The sequence below is a fragment of the Triplophysa rosa genome, linkage group LG11, assembly GCF_024868665.1.
Source record: "Triplophysa rosa linkage group LG11, Trosa_1v2, whole genome shotgun sequence".
NCBI lineage: Eukaryota > Metazoa > Chordata > Actinopteri > Cypriniformes > Nemacheilidae > Triplophysa > Triplophysa rosa.
Genome location: NC_079900.1, coordinates 7,050,302 through 7,065,885, shown reverse-complemented (window position 1 = coordinate 7,065,885; position 15,584 = coordinate 7,050,302). Strand labels below are relative to the sequence as shown.

Here is a 15,584-nt window from a genome sequence, read left to right as displayed (position 1 = left end):
TCCAGTAATTTGTAGATGACATCTACTTCTGTCCAGCAAACTCACTAAAACACTGGAGCACAAGTTTGTCTTTGTCTCACTATGTTATGATACACAAATAAAGAGATGTAGAATTCACATACTCTTGTAATTTATTATTAACTTGTTATACTGTATGCATAATGAACAACGATATGCAGGATGCTGTTTATTCATACAAAGTGAACATGTTTTGTTATGGTTTACAACACGTATTAATCATGATGCAAAATACGGTCACAGTGTTGTCAAGAAATGTCATGTTCTCGGAGTACTGTGAAAACGAATATCATAAACAAACATGTTTAGAGGAATGTTGCAGAAGGTGATGATTATCCATCCTGCACCGAAGTTTCACATGCTAAGTGGTGCCGCTCTGAGCCCAGAGTTCCAGCGCGAGTTATTTCCAAACAAAAAAACTGAAAACTGCACTGTTTACAACGCCGATTGTGAGTGCAGTTGTAACTTCACTCCTCATGTGTTTAGCTGTATCACATGTATGTATCTACTTAAGTTCCAGTCGACGGTGAATGGACGTCACTTCCCGATACAAACACGCCCCATTGAATAAGCCCACCCCCGCCATTGATTGACAGGTTTCTGTACAAGTCGGAGGAAACGCAAATGCAAAGGATTTGCGATTTCATTTGAGTTTTGGCAGGCTTAATACGCGACACCAGAGGAAGTGAAATGGCATATGGGGAATTGCTATTGCGATTTAAATTTGGCAGGGTCGTATACTCGTAAGACACGGGTAATTCATTTGCAAATAGACTTTGCTTTTCCTTTTGAAATTTGGCAGACATTGTACGTTCGCGTAAATGCAAATGCAAACGGTTTGCAATTGCGTTTGAATTATGTCACAATTTTGACACGACAAATAGAAAACGCATTTGCAAATGCAGTTTGCAATTCCTTTTTAATATAGTCCGCAGTATAACTCCATAGAGATGCATGTTGTTCGGCTGAGAGTGCATCGTCTGCAGCTAGACTCTATTGGAAAACTCGAAATCGAGAGGGGACTCGATACCTCATGACAAGAAGTGTGGCGTACAATACTCGTGTTCTCGCGGTATTTTGAGGTCAGAAGATTGGCCGCGTCACGGCCCGCATGAAGTCTGTCGGTACACGATCCGGGATGCCTGCACGATCCGTCCGCGCATGCGCATAATGACGTAGTAGATAATTCTGTTTAGCGACGACACTGCACGATCTGTTCCACGCTTGAGCACCTTTGTACCGCGACTTTCACTACTGTCCACCTCTGGTCTCATGTCACTTCTGTGTGCACACTATGCGTTGAAATACTCTGTAACGTTTCCCCAGACTTGTTTGTAGTTCTTTCTTCATGTAAGTGCAGATAGTCTAGGCAGAAATGCATATTATGTTCCTTATTGTGTTCTGTAAACACCATTGAAGGGATTATTCCTCATTTAGATTATATAGATAGATATATTAGCCTATATAGACCCATACTAATACAAAATGAGTCGATTTAAAGTTAACTAATATTAGCAGCTTTTAATAAAAACCGTCTTTCACAATACTACTGACCTCAGATCGAAACACAGCAAGTTAAGTAGGCCTAATGCCATGCAGCAATGAATCGCAAAGGGGAGTATGGAGGAAACTGAAGGTTTGCAGTGACAGACTCTCAAGACTCAGACTTTATTCCACATGTAACCAAAATCGTGTATGTTCATGTAACAACTCCTTTATTATTTTGGATTGGCAACCACGTAAACACATCGTAATGCATAGCGTAAGCTACATTTTAAAACATCAAAATAGACCCGCCATGAACTGTTAAATGAAAAACACAATGTAGCCGACAAAAGTATGCCGCCAGTTGTGCTGTCTGGCCGTGAAGTGTTTCATCGCATGCTTGATACCAATAGTGTAGGGAAACCGTGACGTTGTTTACTACGTCATTATGCGCATGCGCAGAACGGATCGTGCAGGCATCCCGGATCGTGTACCGACAAAGTCCAATCACAAGACGTTACGTCGTCTATGACGTCATTGAGCGCGAATTACGATTGTGTTTACGGAAGTGAATGAAAGAACTGTGGTAACTTTTAGTGAATGTTTATTTAAATAATATTGTTTATTTTCAATCTTATGTTTTACGAAGACCGTATTCAAAGACCGTATTTCAATGGATATTGAGGTCGATATCATTGAGTTCAAAGTTCCTGTCGAAAACAACAAAACTATTTTTATTTGGGACATACAACCGATATTTTCAGAGGCATATATTTTTGTAAGTAAAGCACGTAACACATGCAATGTGTAATATTTAGCACTGTTTGATAAAAACTATTATACTGTTCATTTAGTACATGAAGAATACGGTTTATTTAGCTCCTAGTAGCCTTCCTGCTAAACGTGTTGCTGTTTAGCACTAATGGCTTTCAATTCAAAGACTATGTGATATTCAATAATAAATAATAATAAAAATACTGTAGAAAAATATGACTAGAATGTTGTTGGTTTAAAAATACAGTCATATTTTGCACAAAACATGCCATTAAAACCCATCTCTTTCTCAAGAGATTCGACCATTCTCCTTGGTCTATAGTTTCCTAAGTAACGTTAGCTCCGTTTGGACTGGATTTTCCTGGCAAAATCACCAGTATAGTGTAAATTGCACAGCTTTAGGCTGAACTTCTCACCGTTTCAGGAATCCCTTTGGCGTGTTTATTCAGCATTTGGAGCGCTCTATCTGGTTAAAGTGTGTCCTAATGCCACGGTGGCAGAACCGGGGTTCTACGCGCTGGTGAAGTTCTACTCGGCAGTACAAGCTTCCAAAGCTCAGCGGGCCACTGACAAACAGTTTCTCTTTCAGAACTCTCCTCTAAAGGTAGCAGCATGGGTTAAAGATACAGCTGTAGTCATATCTTCTGTCAAAAAAAGTCAAAGCATGTTATTTTATTGTATGGTAAATCTCATTCTCTTTCTGTCTTTCTGCCAACCACCCAGGTCAGACTGAGTACAAAACATAATCTCGCCTTTTATACTTCCAAACCCCTCAGTCTATCCAAATGTTTGGACCTGGCGAATCACTACCTGGGCTTCAGCGGCTGGTCTACTCGCATTATCGCTGTAAGGGCTAGCAATCATTAAGTGTAATGTCATGTAATGTATTGTGCAATGTTCTTTGAGTAGACTCTTCACATTGAATTTTCCACTAATCAATGCTAAGTGCATATCTATTCATGCATGGTTTTAGACTATTACATATTAAAAGTCTTTTGTCAACAGTTGAAGGACATCTCAAAGTATGTGGATGCTGAATGTCCAGAAGAAGACGACAGCCAAAGTGTGTTTTTGAAATATGGCTGTATAGTAGAGTTGACCATTCCACAGCATGGCGTGAGCTGCCAGGGGGTTGGTGTGGCAGAAAAGATCATTGACAGTGCATGGGGTCAGTTTACATAAACATTTAGCTTCCAACAAGCAAAGTGCTTTTGGAAGGGTATTCACGATTTAACAGGTAATGATGAAAAACATGCTTAAATCAGTTAAATGTTTTAGACCCAGAGGAAAAGCTGAGGAGAAGAGGGACCCTTATGAAACAAGCTAAAGACAAAGCTGTAGTCGGGGCCTTTGAAAAAGTGCTTCTCATGGTCCTAGGTAAGTATCAGTACATCACTTACATTCATTATACAGTCCATTGTAATCTGTTTTTGATGTGAATGCATAGATGATGTGATGGTAAATATTGAAAAAATGTAGTTATTGTTTTACAGGAAATGGGAAAGTAGCAATTGAATGCAGGTTTGATCCAGATGAGATTCTTCCAGAGGCGAACTCTGAAGGAGTCATTAAGGTAAGAGCTCAAAGGTCTGAACAATAGGTCATGACAAATTACTTACAGCAACATAAACTCTATACATTTTAAATTATAGATTTTTTTCTTGTATTATATTCATTAGTGATTCATCAAATGAATTCACAGATTCATCAAACGTACATTGAATGTTAGTTTTGTAGTTAACATTTTCATTGAAAGTGTTTTAAAGTCAAAAGTATGATTATGTTTACCGGGTTCAGTATTAGCAACCATTGTCGTGAGGCACAAGAACTAGCCAGTCACTTTCAGTTCTTGTCCAGTTGGCCAGTGGTTTAGCAACAGCCAATCAGAGAACTAACAATAAGGCAATTCATCTGCCAGGTTAATGACATCTCCTGGAATGAGTTTGATGGTGCTGCTGACAGTAATGCTGAGCAGGATTTCCCATGGGACCTCCCCGTGGATTGACACCCGCTGTAGACCAGCTCTGTCTACCCATAAGATGCCAATATTTTCCAGATAAGTGAGACCAAAATGATACAAGTTCCTCTCTTTTAAGTAAGAAGATAGGCTGTTTGTCTGGTTTCTTGCAAAACACATTGCTGATTCATCGAGGCAATGGTTTAGAGGTGTGGTACTTTGGATTAAGAGGGCAAATATTATTTTCAAATGTTAGGTACTTTTCTGTTAAGGTCTGGCCGAGTGGTCAGGACTTAAATTCATTAGAAATTCTGGGAGGCCTAATAAACAACTTGGAAAGCAATATTGACTTAATATTTACATGTCATTTATATTTTTGTCATTTTGGACATATTACTACTTATAACTTTGTGATTTTTATTACATTTGAATACAGTATGACAGAGGGTTGTTTGTAGCACATTTACTGCATTTTAATGAGTTTTGTGTTTAAAGTTATGTGTAAAATAAAATATAAAAAAATTGAAGGAATTGTCTATAGTGAATTTCGTTTTTTCTAGTTGTAAAATGTTCTGTTTCAATTTTATTTTAATAAAATGTTTAATTTAATTGAACTTGGTTAAGGCCATTTTTCCGTCTCCATCAGGTCAGATTTTCAACAATAGGTGGCAGTGTTTGATGCTCAAGTCCGTTACAGATTTAACAAGAATTGAACAACCCAAGGCCAGCAGTGGCAAACTAAAAAACTCCCTAAGATGATGGTTTGGCAAAAGGAGGGAGAAACTTTAAGAGGAACCAAGATTCAGCTGGGGGAGGACTTGCACCATGAATATATATAAAAATAAATTGACCTTAAGTCTATTCTGCTGATTATGATAACAGTTCTTTTTACTTTAGGCAACTCTTTATCCTATTTTCAAAATATTTCACTAACAAACATCATTGCAGTATAAATTGATTACAAAATATGTTTATTAGCATTTAAATAAATATTTACAAATGCTATGGCTTTCATATTTCATGTCGTTGCTATCAGGCAGAAACCTTTTATCCCCATATTTCATGATTCCTATTGGTCACCCTTCATGTTTGTCTGTGGGTTTGCATATATTTAACTAATGAAAAGTATTAAAAAGAGCTTTTCAACTTTGACACAGTGTTCAGTTATTTTAAAAATAAAATATTGTTCAGTTATTTTTCCCAATTCCTGAAGATTTGAAGAGACAAGGTTTTCACCTGACAATGACAATAATGAGAATTGAATGAGCTTTTTACAACGTTTGTTAACTTGTATCTATTAAAGTACCCATGCAGGGTAAAAAAAATCAATTGAGGAGCAACCCTTGGCTCATATAGAGGAAAAACACAGGCCACTTTTTTGAAGAACCACATAACATGAACTTACATTTTTAAATGACTTACTTTTAGTTATCCAGTTGTGTGTACATCTTTCTTCTCATAGGTTTTGCTCACATAAAGTTTTTCCTCATAAGCAAGGCCATACAGAATCTGCAGAACTTTCATGTTAATTCTGCACTAAAATGTAGGGAAAATCTGAAAAATTCCGCGGAATAGTATGTGTTTACATTTGTCCACAAATGTGTTAAAATAATCTTAAAATGCTGCCTGTCTACACTATATATTTTAATGCAGTTGATAGCAGATTTGGTTCTGCTTATTTAAAAAGAGGCAGAGAAGCTTTGTTATTGATTGATGCTAAGACGACTGTTTAAACTCTAATGCATACACACCAGACCAAATTTGTACTCTGAATTCATTTGAACCAACAGAAAAGGTGCATGTCAAGACCAATTGATAGCCTACTAATGAAAGAGTGAACATTTTATTGTTTATAGAGTTTAAAGCAAAAAAAGGGGTTTTGTTAATACGTTATTATGTTGATTATAGTTTGTAATATTGAAATTTTCACAATGAAAAGATAACTTCAAATAAAACTTAAGAGAATTCGCATGTCGTTTGTTCTCGCTTTGAAGGGATTTGAAATGATCCAGTGGCGTCAAGTAATAGACAGATAAATTACGTTCCCTGAACTTCTCCGTAGTTAGCTTCGTTTTAAACGTCTCAAACATCACCTTGTTCGTCCTCAGGCTCACTAAAATCTGTCACAGCAAAAAGCGCATCATAGTAATGCGCTCATGTTGTGTTTGTATACTTGTCAAAACAGGCGCTAATATCCGCGGAATTCCATGGAGTTCTCTGCGGAGATCTGCATGCGCTTATTCCGTGCTGCCTCATCGGGCTCTGGTGCGCTGAGCGTGGAAAAACGGAGAGAATGCTTGAAAAAGCCCATGCTGCTGGTGTAACCGCTCGCACCGCTCCTGCTACGAGGAATGGGAATCAGGCGCTCTTACGAGGAAAGACCGCAGCCTCTAGTGTGTGTCGCTAGAGCAGCTCTTGGGGTCGGGAAGTGAGGTACCTGCACAGCTCTCACTCTCTCTCGTTGGCATTCGGTACATAGCTTTTTTTAAGTGCGGCATTTCCGTAGGAAACACTTCAAAAACGACCAAATCTGCATGCTCACAGTGGCGAACTCTGCAAAAATATCACTCGCAAATTAATATTTTTGGTCGCAAAGGCGACCGTTGCCCATGTGTGAAATTAGATAAATTACACAGGGGCATGTTCTTATCATATCAGTAAATAACATTTTTTATTTGTTTTTACATTTTGGGTGTTATATGAAGTTTATTAAAAAGTCAGTCTGTGCAGTTCTGGTTTGAACAAAGCTTTGCTAGATGTTGTGTCTGCCAAAGAAAGACGCAAACAGTCGCTGATTCATAACCATTTATATATTTTATTGCTTTGCCAAGTTACTTGTGCAACGTTCTTCTCTTGCTGATCTGTTTACCTTTAGGCGGATTGGCAAAACCAACTACGTTTAATTCTTGTCATAAGGTGCTATTTTAAACTTTAAACCAATCGTGTGATCTTTTCTTTCACTCAACTTGTTCACACACTTTCAGTTCCCTCTCATCATTTTCACTTTCCAAAGACTGAAATGTGCCAGTTATTGTTTTCGCTAGAAACAAGCATGGCTGACGTTATACACACATTCTGGGGTTTACTGACATGGCTAAAAACCACTGTAAAAAAAATCCCGTAAAAAACGGATAAAGTACTGGCAGAAAATTACCAGTACATTTCCTTTATTTTACGGACATTTCCCTTAACGCAATTTAATGTAGTGCAAAATGTAAAATACAGGTCAAACAACTGTAAAAATGAATACGGAAAATTCCTTCATATTAATACAGTATATTGTGCCCTATTTTTACGGATTTGTTTTAGAGTGCACATGCCAAATCTCACCGGGTCAAAAGAAGATCTGCTGTTGTGGGCCTAGAGATTTCTTAGGTTTTATTTAAGATTAAAATAATAATGTTTAATGTTTGTGAGGTGGTTTTCCAGACAGGGTTTAAGCCTATAGTCCCAGTTTAAAATGTACTTTTGAGCTGTCTTAACGCATGATAAAATATATCAATGTCATTGGGTTTCTCAAGATGCACACCAGTAATGTTTTTTATGTATGTAAAAAAAACTTCTTAAATGTCCTATATTTAATTTAGGCCTATAGACCTGGCTTGATCTAAGCCCACCCAGGAAATTGCCCAATGGACTTTTAAACCAGACCTGCAGTATACGGAACTCCTTAACCATTTCACACGGTAAAAATGTTAGTAATTATGGTGCTTTATATTCATGTGTATGAATATGTGTATATACAGGTATTAGCATTGGTATATGGAAGAGCCACTTTGATTCATTATTTTTATATTTTCATCAATCATAATAATATGCTGATGAAACATGGTAGCTTGCCTCAGTGAGAACTTTGTGGATGTGGTCTGATCTAAAACAGCTAACCAAAACCAGAAACAGGAATCTTGAGAACAGGAATATCAGAGAAAAACGGTGATTACAGGACATGCACACAATTTATGCTAATGAGCTCCAATTTTGAAACATGCACCTCACTATAAACTACACACTACTATGGCACATAGTCGGTTTGTGGGCTTAGAATTACACCTCTCATGTATGTTAGGCTTACTGCAAAGTCAATAAATCTATATTTCTCACTCTGTTATATAAACCATAAATAACAGAAACATTCAGGCAAATATGTATTTGTCAAACGGTGACTAAGAACAGTAGAAAAAAATGCAATTTGTCTCTACTCTCAACATCACCTTTATGAATAAGAAAACATGTACCTGCATGCCACATGATAACTGCAGTGACACCCAGGTGTATCGGTGAATCATCAGTCGCTTGGAATTCGTTTGTTAGTTTTAATGTGTGCGTGTTTGTTTCGTTGATCCCTTAGGCTATTTGAAACCACGTACATCATATTTTAAGATTAATTAAAAGCAGTAGTTCTCGATCTGACTTATGACACATGGTTTCGTGGGCATTTATAAACCCGGGTACATCGGTCCTCAAGGGGGATAAACACTAGAATGAAAGAAGCAAAAAATGAAAAGGAATAATTAAAAAAATCCCCTGGACTCGAAAACCGAAATTTGTAACGAAAATTGTGCCCCATTTCTATTCGGATGTAGTGGAAAGTGTAAAATCTCTTTCACGTTTAAATCAAAGATGCAGTATATAAACTCCAAACCTACTGTGAGTCTGTCACATTTCGACAAAACGCGTTGTGAAGGATACACAAGAAGATTCACGGAGGTAAGCAATACAATTAGTGGCTAATTTATTTGACCTAATATTTGCCATATTTGATTTACATTAAATATTCTTTTAGGCATCTGTCAGAATGGACCTGCATCGTATGGCCTGGCTGTGCACCATTATCTGCTTTGCGCACGTTTACTCGTTTCCAACAAACTGCATCCTTCAGAAGCATTTGATGAAGAGATCATACACTCTCCTGGATACTATGGTAAGACCTATGTTTGTTGAAGATAGACAATGTGTATAGTATGAGGCGAATGTTTACATTTTCTTAAATTTACCGAATTCTTTTTAGGGTGGGCTTTTTCCTGCGCAATGCCTGGAGGACGATGTTTCAGTTACTTTCCCTCAAAATGTTTTTGATTCAAACAAAACGCAACAGGTAACATGTGCATCGACAATTTTAAACAGTTTTTAGGCTGCACTGATATTTCTGTTAACCTTTCGTTTTACTCCTGTTTTTAAATCAGGATGGAGTCGAGAAGGCTATTTACCAGACACTGCAGAATATTGACGCTCTGTTTGAGAACGATGGTGTTCCTGACAAGTGGAATGAAGAAAAGTTGGATGGTTTTTTACACACCATATACCGCCAGATTAATGACAGCAAATGCGTAAGAGAAAATTGACCTTTTCTTTCTTTTTCATATCAGGGACACCCAATTAAAGTAACTTGCCATTTGCGAATAATCCTCACATGAGTTTATTTGTGCCATCATTTATTGGTTGTTTTTGTCTTGTAGATCTTGAGCAAATCTGAAGATGGACAGGATTTGGACAAAGATGCTGCGCTCAAAGTTTACTTTGACACCATATCCGCTAATATGAAGCAAAAGGTAAGACTGCTTCCCCATACTATAAGTTTTCTTTGTATAAGGTCTTACATCAGAAACAGTTTTTGATGCTGAATGTCACTGTCAATGTCTCTGCAGAATTTCAGTTACTGCGCATGGGAAGTTGTGAGAAAGGAGGTTCTCCGCATACTGGACTACATATTGAACCACAACACTGACAATATGCTATGAGGCCCAGGACATTTTATTTATTTGCTTTATTTTATTTATTAATATTTATTTATTTATTTATTTGTATTTATTAATTATTTATTGTGTAAGCCTGGTCGATGTAACGAAAAAACAATCACAATTTCAATTCAGCACTGAACAGCAAAAAGAATCACTGAACGAGTAAAATTTTACTGTAATTGTACTTTTGATATTACACTTTTTCATTTTTTACATTTTTATGTTTTATTTATTGCGGGAAAAACTTCGAAAAATAAATATTTTTAATGCACTGATTCTGGATTCTCCTCTTGTTTTGAAAGCATTTGACTTTTGGAACCTGATTGAAAAAGGTCAAGTGAATATTTAGAAAGTGTAGGGATGAATGTGAAATAGTCAAATACGATTTGCTTCCAGCATGTGAAATATTGAGATTGTTCTTCAGACTTTCAGAGCCTATAAGTTTCCTGCCACTTCACAAGTTTGTGCATAGTCATTTGTTTGCATCAGCAGAAGTTATTTATAGCAGACATTACAGTATGTTTAAGAGATAGGTTTTAGGCGGTCACAGTTTAAAGCATTCACACTTTACCCATGCACATATCCTGTGTGTTTGCACTCTTTTGCAGAAGAACACATCCTGTTTTTCTTCTGTGTCTAGATGCACATTCATTGTTAATTTGCTCTCTTTGTCCTGGTTTTAAAGAGATCTTTTGATTTCTGTGTGCATCAAGATACAATAGTTTACCAGGCATCATCAAATCTAATTTCACAGTAATGAATTAAAAACTGAGCTAATTCTGTACAGATTTTTTAATTACTTTTATGCGCATATATACAGGGATATTTTAACTGTGTGCTCAAAGAAACTAACAATCTGTACCATTGTACTAGTCTGCTTGCTACTCCTTTTCCGCTCATTATTTTAAGACCTTGAAGTGTAAAACCCATAAATAAAATGTTGTCCTTGCACCAGCATAGGGGAGAGGAAATGGAGATAAAGATATGGATAAGGTGGGGCTTTTGAGGTCATCCTCAGTCTTACCTCAATCATCTCATTTTCTCTTTAAACAGGAGGTCATAAGATCAATAGTAAAATGTATAAAACAATTAGAGCTTCTTTGATTGTTGGCTCCTGGAATTTCCCTTAATGCAAAACCGATGAGGATTCTTCCGAGATGCCTTGGAAGCCTGTTTCATCAGTGCTGCTGCAACTTAAAAAAATATTGAAAAAATGGTTTATCCACTGCACATATAATTATTGTAGGCATGCACGATAAATTATTAGCCATGTCGGTAACGGATGATGAATGGTCATTTTAATGTTATCAGAATCGGCCGATAATAAAATTTAGGCAGATATATTATAGCCAATAAATCATAAATCATTTCCTCTGGTTAAACTTCTTCAGCTGCACACTGCTCACAGTTAAAATCCAGTACAGTACTGTCTTTCAGTCATCATTCACTTACTGCTAATAGCAAAACATTGTTGATATTTATGTCAATTATAGGAACAAAAGCATATTTTTTTAATCAGACTGCTGTCTGGATGCTGTCTTGAGACCTGTTAGACTTGTGGCTATTAAGAACATTTTTCTGGGTTGTTCTGGAAGAACATCTATAATTTGGCTGTGTTTGAGGTGGATGGACACAGCATGGGCTGCCAGATGACCATAACAATGCAACACACACCCAGGTCTGATCAACCTGCAGTGGGCCTCCCTTGGCTGAAGGTGTCTTGTGATAAAGGGCCGAAAAACCCAATGAGGCTGAGGTGCACAACTGACGATATATCACATTGATGGGAACCATACAAAGGGCATTATCAGCAGCATCTCACCAAAAGGCATCTTTTACTCAGGATAATGTGATGAAATTGGGGCACACAACTCATGAGTTGCCTCTCTGATAATGGCAAGGAAAGGCTATGTATTTCTATCATATATCCCCCAAACAAACCTCAGACCTCCTTTCCTCTATTCAGTTTCTTGACTGCTCCCCCTGTCATGCATAAGGCATAGGAAATGTCCTATTGGGCAATTAAACTGTGCTGAAATAGTGGGATTATAACAAGTGTTTGAAGTTTAAAGAATCGTTAACTAGTGTAAAGTAGGCTTGGTACATGATTTTTAGGGTTAAAAAGAGTTTTAGGGAATTTCATATTAATATTTACATACTGTATATTGGCTTCCAGTGTTAAATAATTATCGGTTATCGGCCAAAATTTACATAACGGTGCATCCCTATATTATTGATTTATTCATGTATGAGTACTTTCAGTATTTATATATTTTAACATAAGAAAAGCCTATACTGGCTCAGAAAAGCCAGAGGTTTTTGAAATGTCAGGAGCTAGCAATAATGTCTGAACATATTTTTTTCTTTCATGTTGTAAACACGTGTATATACTTAAATGGCATTAATCTACACAGCAAAATCGGCAGTGTTATAAAAGTCAAATTAACGAAGTGTGGATTATATATACACTGTGAGAGTTAATTTGACCTTTTTTAACACTGGCGATTTTGCTGTGTATTAATAATTTAGCTAGTGAGTGTTCAAGTTGAAAATGACTGATTCCCACACTCGAAGTTGGGTTATTTCAACCCACCGTTGGATCAAAAATTGACAAACTCATCTGTTGGGTTAAATTAACCCAGAATATGGTTATATTTGACCCAATAATGTGTTAGAACAACCCAGCATTTTGGGTTGAAACAACCCAGCATAGGTTAATTTATAACCAATCGGCTGGGTTTGTCCATTTTTGACCCAATGCTGGGTTGAAATAACCCAATATTTTTAATAGGCCTACCTACATATGGTACAATTGTGCATTTATTCTTGTTTATCAATTATTTGTGCATTCATATTGCTCATTAACTTCATTCACACTTTACTTACTTAATGTAACAAATTTGTGGTCAAGATAATTTAAAGTATTGTGCTGTGTGTTCAATTAGTTAAAAACCAAGATAAATAATTCAGTGTTATAAGTTTTATTGAGTGCAACATGTATATCAACAATAAATAAATAAATAAACAAATAAATAAACAAATAAATAAATAAATAAATACATACATACATACATACATACATACATACATACATAAATTAGATAGATAGATAGATAGATAGATAGATAGATAGATAGATAGATAGATAGATAGATAGATAGATAGATAGATAGATAGATAGATTGATTGATTGATTGATTGATTGATTGATTGATTGATTGATTGATTGATTGATTGATTGATTGATTAACAGATCAAGATATAGGGAAAACTACACTTTGGATGAGTTAATCCTGAGGACGAAACTAAGAACACGCAAGAGCTCCTTGCGAATTACCTCCCAGGCGCAGAGACTGTTGTCCTGATAGAGAAAAAGGTGAACATTTGATATGGGTTATAATGACAGTTATTGTGTTGAGTTTTTCATTTGAATGAAAGCTTGGTATACATACATTTTTAATAAGGTATGGTATAGTGTACCTTGTTTCTAAGTAGAGTGGCTAATTTTTCAAAATAGGTTTTCAGAGCACTGTCTCTTGCAGAAAAATCATCCACGTGGCCATGCCTCTTATCCAAAATCTACACATGAAAATGAATTATGACACAATTACAGGTGTGTTCACATATCCATAAAAGTATGTAGAAAAATGTTTTTGTACTCACACATCTGTTCTCCTCAGTTAGACGGTAAACTATGTTTTGGAAATTGTCTGCTTTCTGCTGGTCCCAGGACTCTGGGAGAGTGTCGTTCGCAAACAGAGTGTCTATGTGCTCCATCATTTTAAATACTGTTTTCGCAACACTGATTTTCTACAAATATAGCAACAACAGAAAACATTATTTGCTTAATTATTTGCTTAAGGTAATGTCTGGCTACGTTCTTGATGAGTCTTATTTTATCATTTATTTCACCTGATTTAAGCCCTTAGATTGCAAACCAGATTTGGGAAACTTTATCTCGACGTTTTCATCCAAGCATTCACGAGGGAAAAGACCTCCCTAATAAACACACATAATCCGATTAGGACATACAAGACAGTAAAGTGAAAAGGAAAGACAAAATGTATACCTCATAATGCACTTTAAGTCACTTAAAAGGATACTCCACCCAAAAATGAAAATTCTGTCATCATTTACATCATTTAAACGTATAAATACTAAAAGTATGTCATGTTTTTGGCGAAACTTTTACCATTTTTATAGTTTTACAACAAATATCATCATATGGTTAGGCTACTATAGTTAAACCTTAATTTTCTTATGTTAAATAGTCTGACAAGTAATTGTACAAGTAAATTCTCAACATACCATGTTCTTAAGTAGATTGTGAGCTGATTTCACGAGTTTCCACCGAAGATGACAATTTGTTGGCATCGAGCAAACTCGCGCGCAGACAAAAAAGGAACACAGAAAAGTGATGCACTGAAGCTTCATGATGTAAATGAATCCAAGATCCGGGCTAAGAAATAATACTGTTAAATGTAACACTCGGTCACGAACACTGTTAAAACTACTTGCTGATAATATCTTCATATGTTTGACATGGATACCCATCATCCGTTTTATACAGCATGCATCCATGATTTAACGGACCAGAAAAAATTCCGTGGTGAGGGGAAAGACGAAATCGCAAACCGCAGCGCGACTTTGTGCTGCTCGCTTTTTTGTTTGTTGTGGTTGGCAACAGTAAGTCATATCCTATCTATCTATCTATCTATCTATCTATCTATCTATCTATCTATCTATCTATCTATCTATCTATCTATCTATCTATCTATCTATCTATCTATCTATCTATCTATCTCATCTCAATTTAATCTAAATATCTACCTTGTTTTATCCAGTTTCTGAAAATACTAGATTTTTCTGTATAGCCTATTGTAAGGGTTATAATTTCTCACATTTATTCTACTTGTGTTTACAATTCTATTGTAGGCTAAATAAATTATCAAATGTTTAACTCTATTAAACAGGACACATCTAAGGCTAGAAATGCAGGGTTTTTCAGCTGTTTTTGTCATCGTCTTGTGTTATTGCTTTTCGCAGAATGTAATATTAATTTTGTGTATATATTACTCACGTGTTGTGTTTGAAAATGTTTCCCCTTTCTTTCTTTTCTCCAATGTTACCTCTATATCTCTCTATATATCTCTATATCTTAAGTATTTGAATTCTTTTGCAGATTGAGCCCTTATCAGGTGCTTAATTGTATCACAGTGGCTGACTCAAATAAAAAATGTGACAGTGAAACGTGCTCCCATTTTCATCTTTTACTCAAAAGTCAAAAGTGGCTGCTCGGTAAGTCCCATGTCTTTCTATGAATGGGATTTTTTTTTTACAAATATCTGCATTACAGACAGTGGGAAACCGAAAAGCTTGTAGCCTGTTGCACAACCCACATCATGAACGCTCGCGATGGATGCACTAGTTCACCTCCCACGCAACAGACCACGAGCTTTCACAGACGAGCTCGAACGATATTCAAGCGTAGCGCATGTTGGGTTCCATTAACCACAGTTATGAGTGTCTACAGACCTAATAATGCCCGTGTAGTCATTACCTAATAGCGGAATATTCCGTCCTCACCATCATAAGCGTATGAAGCGCACGGG

The 15,584-nt window shown here is 36.4% G+C and overlaps 3 protein-coding genes across 3 annotated transcripts; 2 read left to right on the top strand and 1 right to left on the bottom strand.

Moving 5' to 3' along the window:
• Positions 1 to 673: 673 nt before the first annotated feature.
• On the top strand, positions 674 to 4,730 carry rdm1 (RAD52 motif containing 1). Its single transcript, XM_057346278.1, has 8 exons — positions 674 to 772; positions 2,153 to 2,281; positions 2,702 to 2,881; positions 3,001 to 3,123; positions 3,283 to 3,445; positions 3,556 to 3,654; positions 3,771 to 3,850; positions 4,196 to 4,730. Exons 1-8 carry the CDS (start codon positions 716 to 718, stop codon positions 4,280 to 4,282), a joined length of 918 nt encoding a protein of 305 aa, XP_057202261.1. The 5' UTR covers positions 674 to 715; the 3' UTR covers positions 4,283 to 4,730.
• Positions 4,731 to 8,217: 3,487 nt separating this feature from the next.
• On the top strand, positions 8,218 to 10,243 carry ifnphi3 (interferon phi 3). The gene is made up of 6 exons (XM_057346540.1): positions 8,218 to 8,941; positions 9,018 to 9,155; positions 9,243 to 9,329; positions 9,418 to 9,561; positions 9,691 to 9,783; positions 9,880 to 10,243. Exons 1-6 carry the CDS (start codon positions 8,855 to 8,857, stop codon positions 9,970 to 9,972), a joined length of 642 nt encoding a protein of 213 aa, XP_057202523.1. The 5' UTR covers positions 8,218 to 8,854; the 3' UTR covers positions 9,973 to 10,243.
• Positions 10,244 to 13,231: 2,988 nt separating this feature from the next.
• Positions 13,232 to 14,406, bottom strand: ifnphi2 (interferon phi 2). Its single transcript, XM_057345468.1, has 5 exons — positions 14,281 to 14,406; positions 13,885 to 13,971; positions 13,636 to 13,782; positions 13,453 to 13,551; positions 13,232 to 13,333 (listed from the first exon to the last, which is right to left on the bottom strand). The coding sequence occupies exons 1-5, from the start codon at positions 14,404 to 14,406 to the stop codon at positions 13,244 to 13,246; spliced, it is 549 nt and encodes a 182-aa protein (XP_057201451.1). The 3' UTR covers positions 13,232 to 13,243.
• Positions 14,407 to 15,584: the final 1,178 nt, after the last annotated feature.

Excerpts from the sequence above, each read along its gene's own strand:
- rdm1 (XM_057346278.1), top strand. The coding sequence starts at position 716 with ATGGGGAATTGCTATTGCGATTTAAATTTGGCAGGGTCGTATACTCGT. Across the intron at positions 2,282-2,701 it reads TTTCAGAGGCATATATTTTT|GAATCCCTTTGGCGTGTTTA; the intron begins GTAAGTAAAGCA and ends TCACCGTTTCAG. Across the intron at positions 2,882-3,000 it reads TTCAGAACTCTCCTCTAAAG|GTCAGACTGAGTACAAAACA; the intron begins GTAGCAGCATGG and ends CCAACCACCCAG.
- ifnphi3 (XM_057346540.1), top strand. The coding sequence starts at position 8,855 with ATGCAGTATATAAACTCCAAACCTACTGTGAGTCTGTCACATTTCGAC. Across the intron at positions 9,156-9,242 it reads ACACTCTCCTGGATACTATG|GGTGGGCTTTTTCCTGCGCA; the intron begins GTAAGACCTATG and ends AATTCTTTTTAG. Across the intron at positions 9,562-9,690 it reads AGATTAATGACAGCAAATGC|ATCTTGAGCAAATCTGAAGA; the intron begins GTAAGAGAAAAT and ends TTTGTCTTGTAG.
- ifnphi2 (XM_057345468.1), bottom strand. The coding sequence starts at position 14,406 with ATGAAGCTTCAGTGCATCACTTTTCTGTGTTCCTTTTTTGTCTGCGCG. Across the intron at positions 13,552-13,635 it reads TAACTGAGGAGAACAGATGT|ATTTTGGATAAGAGGCATGG; the intron begins GTGAGTACAAAA and ends TTTCATGTGTAG. Across the intron at positions 13,334-13,452 it reads CCACTCTACTTAGAAACAAG|GACAACAGTCTCTGCGCCTG; the intron begins GTACACTATACC and ends TTTCTCTATCAG.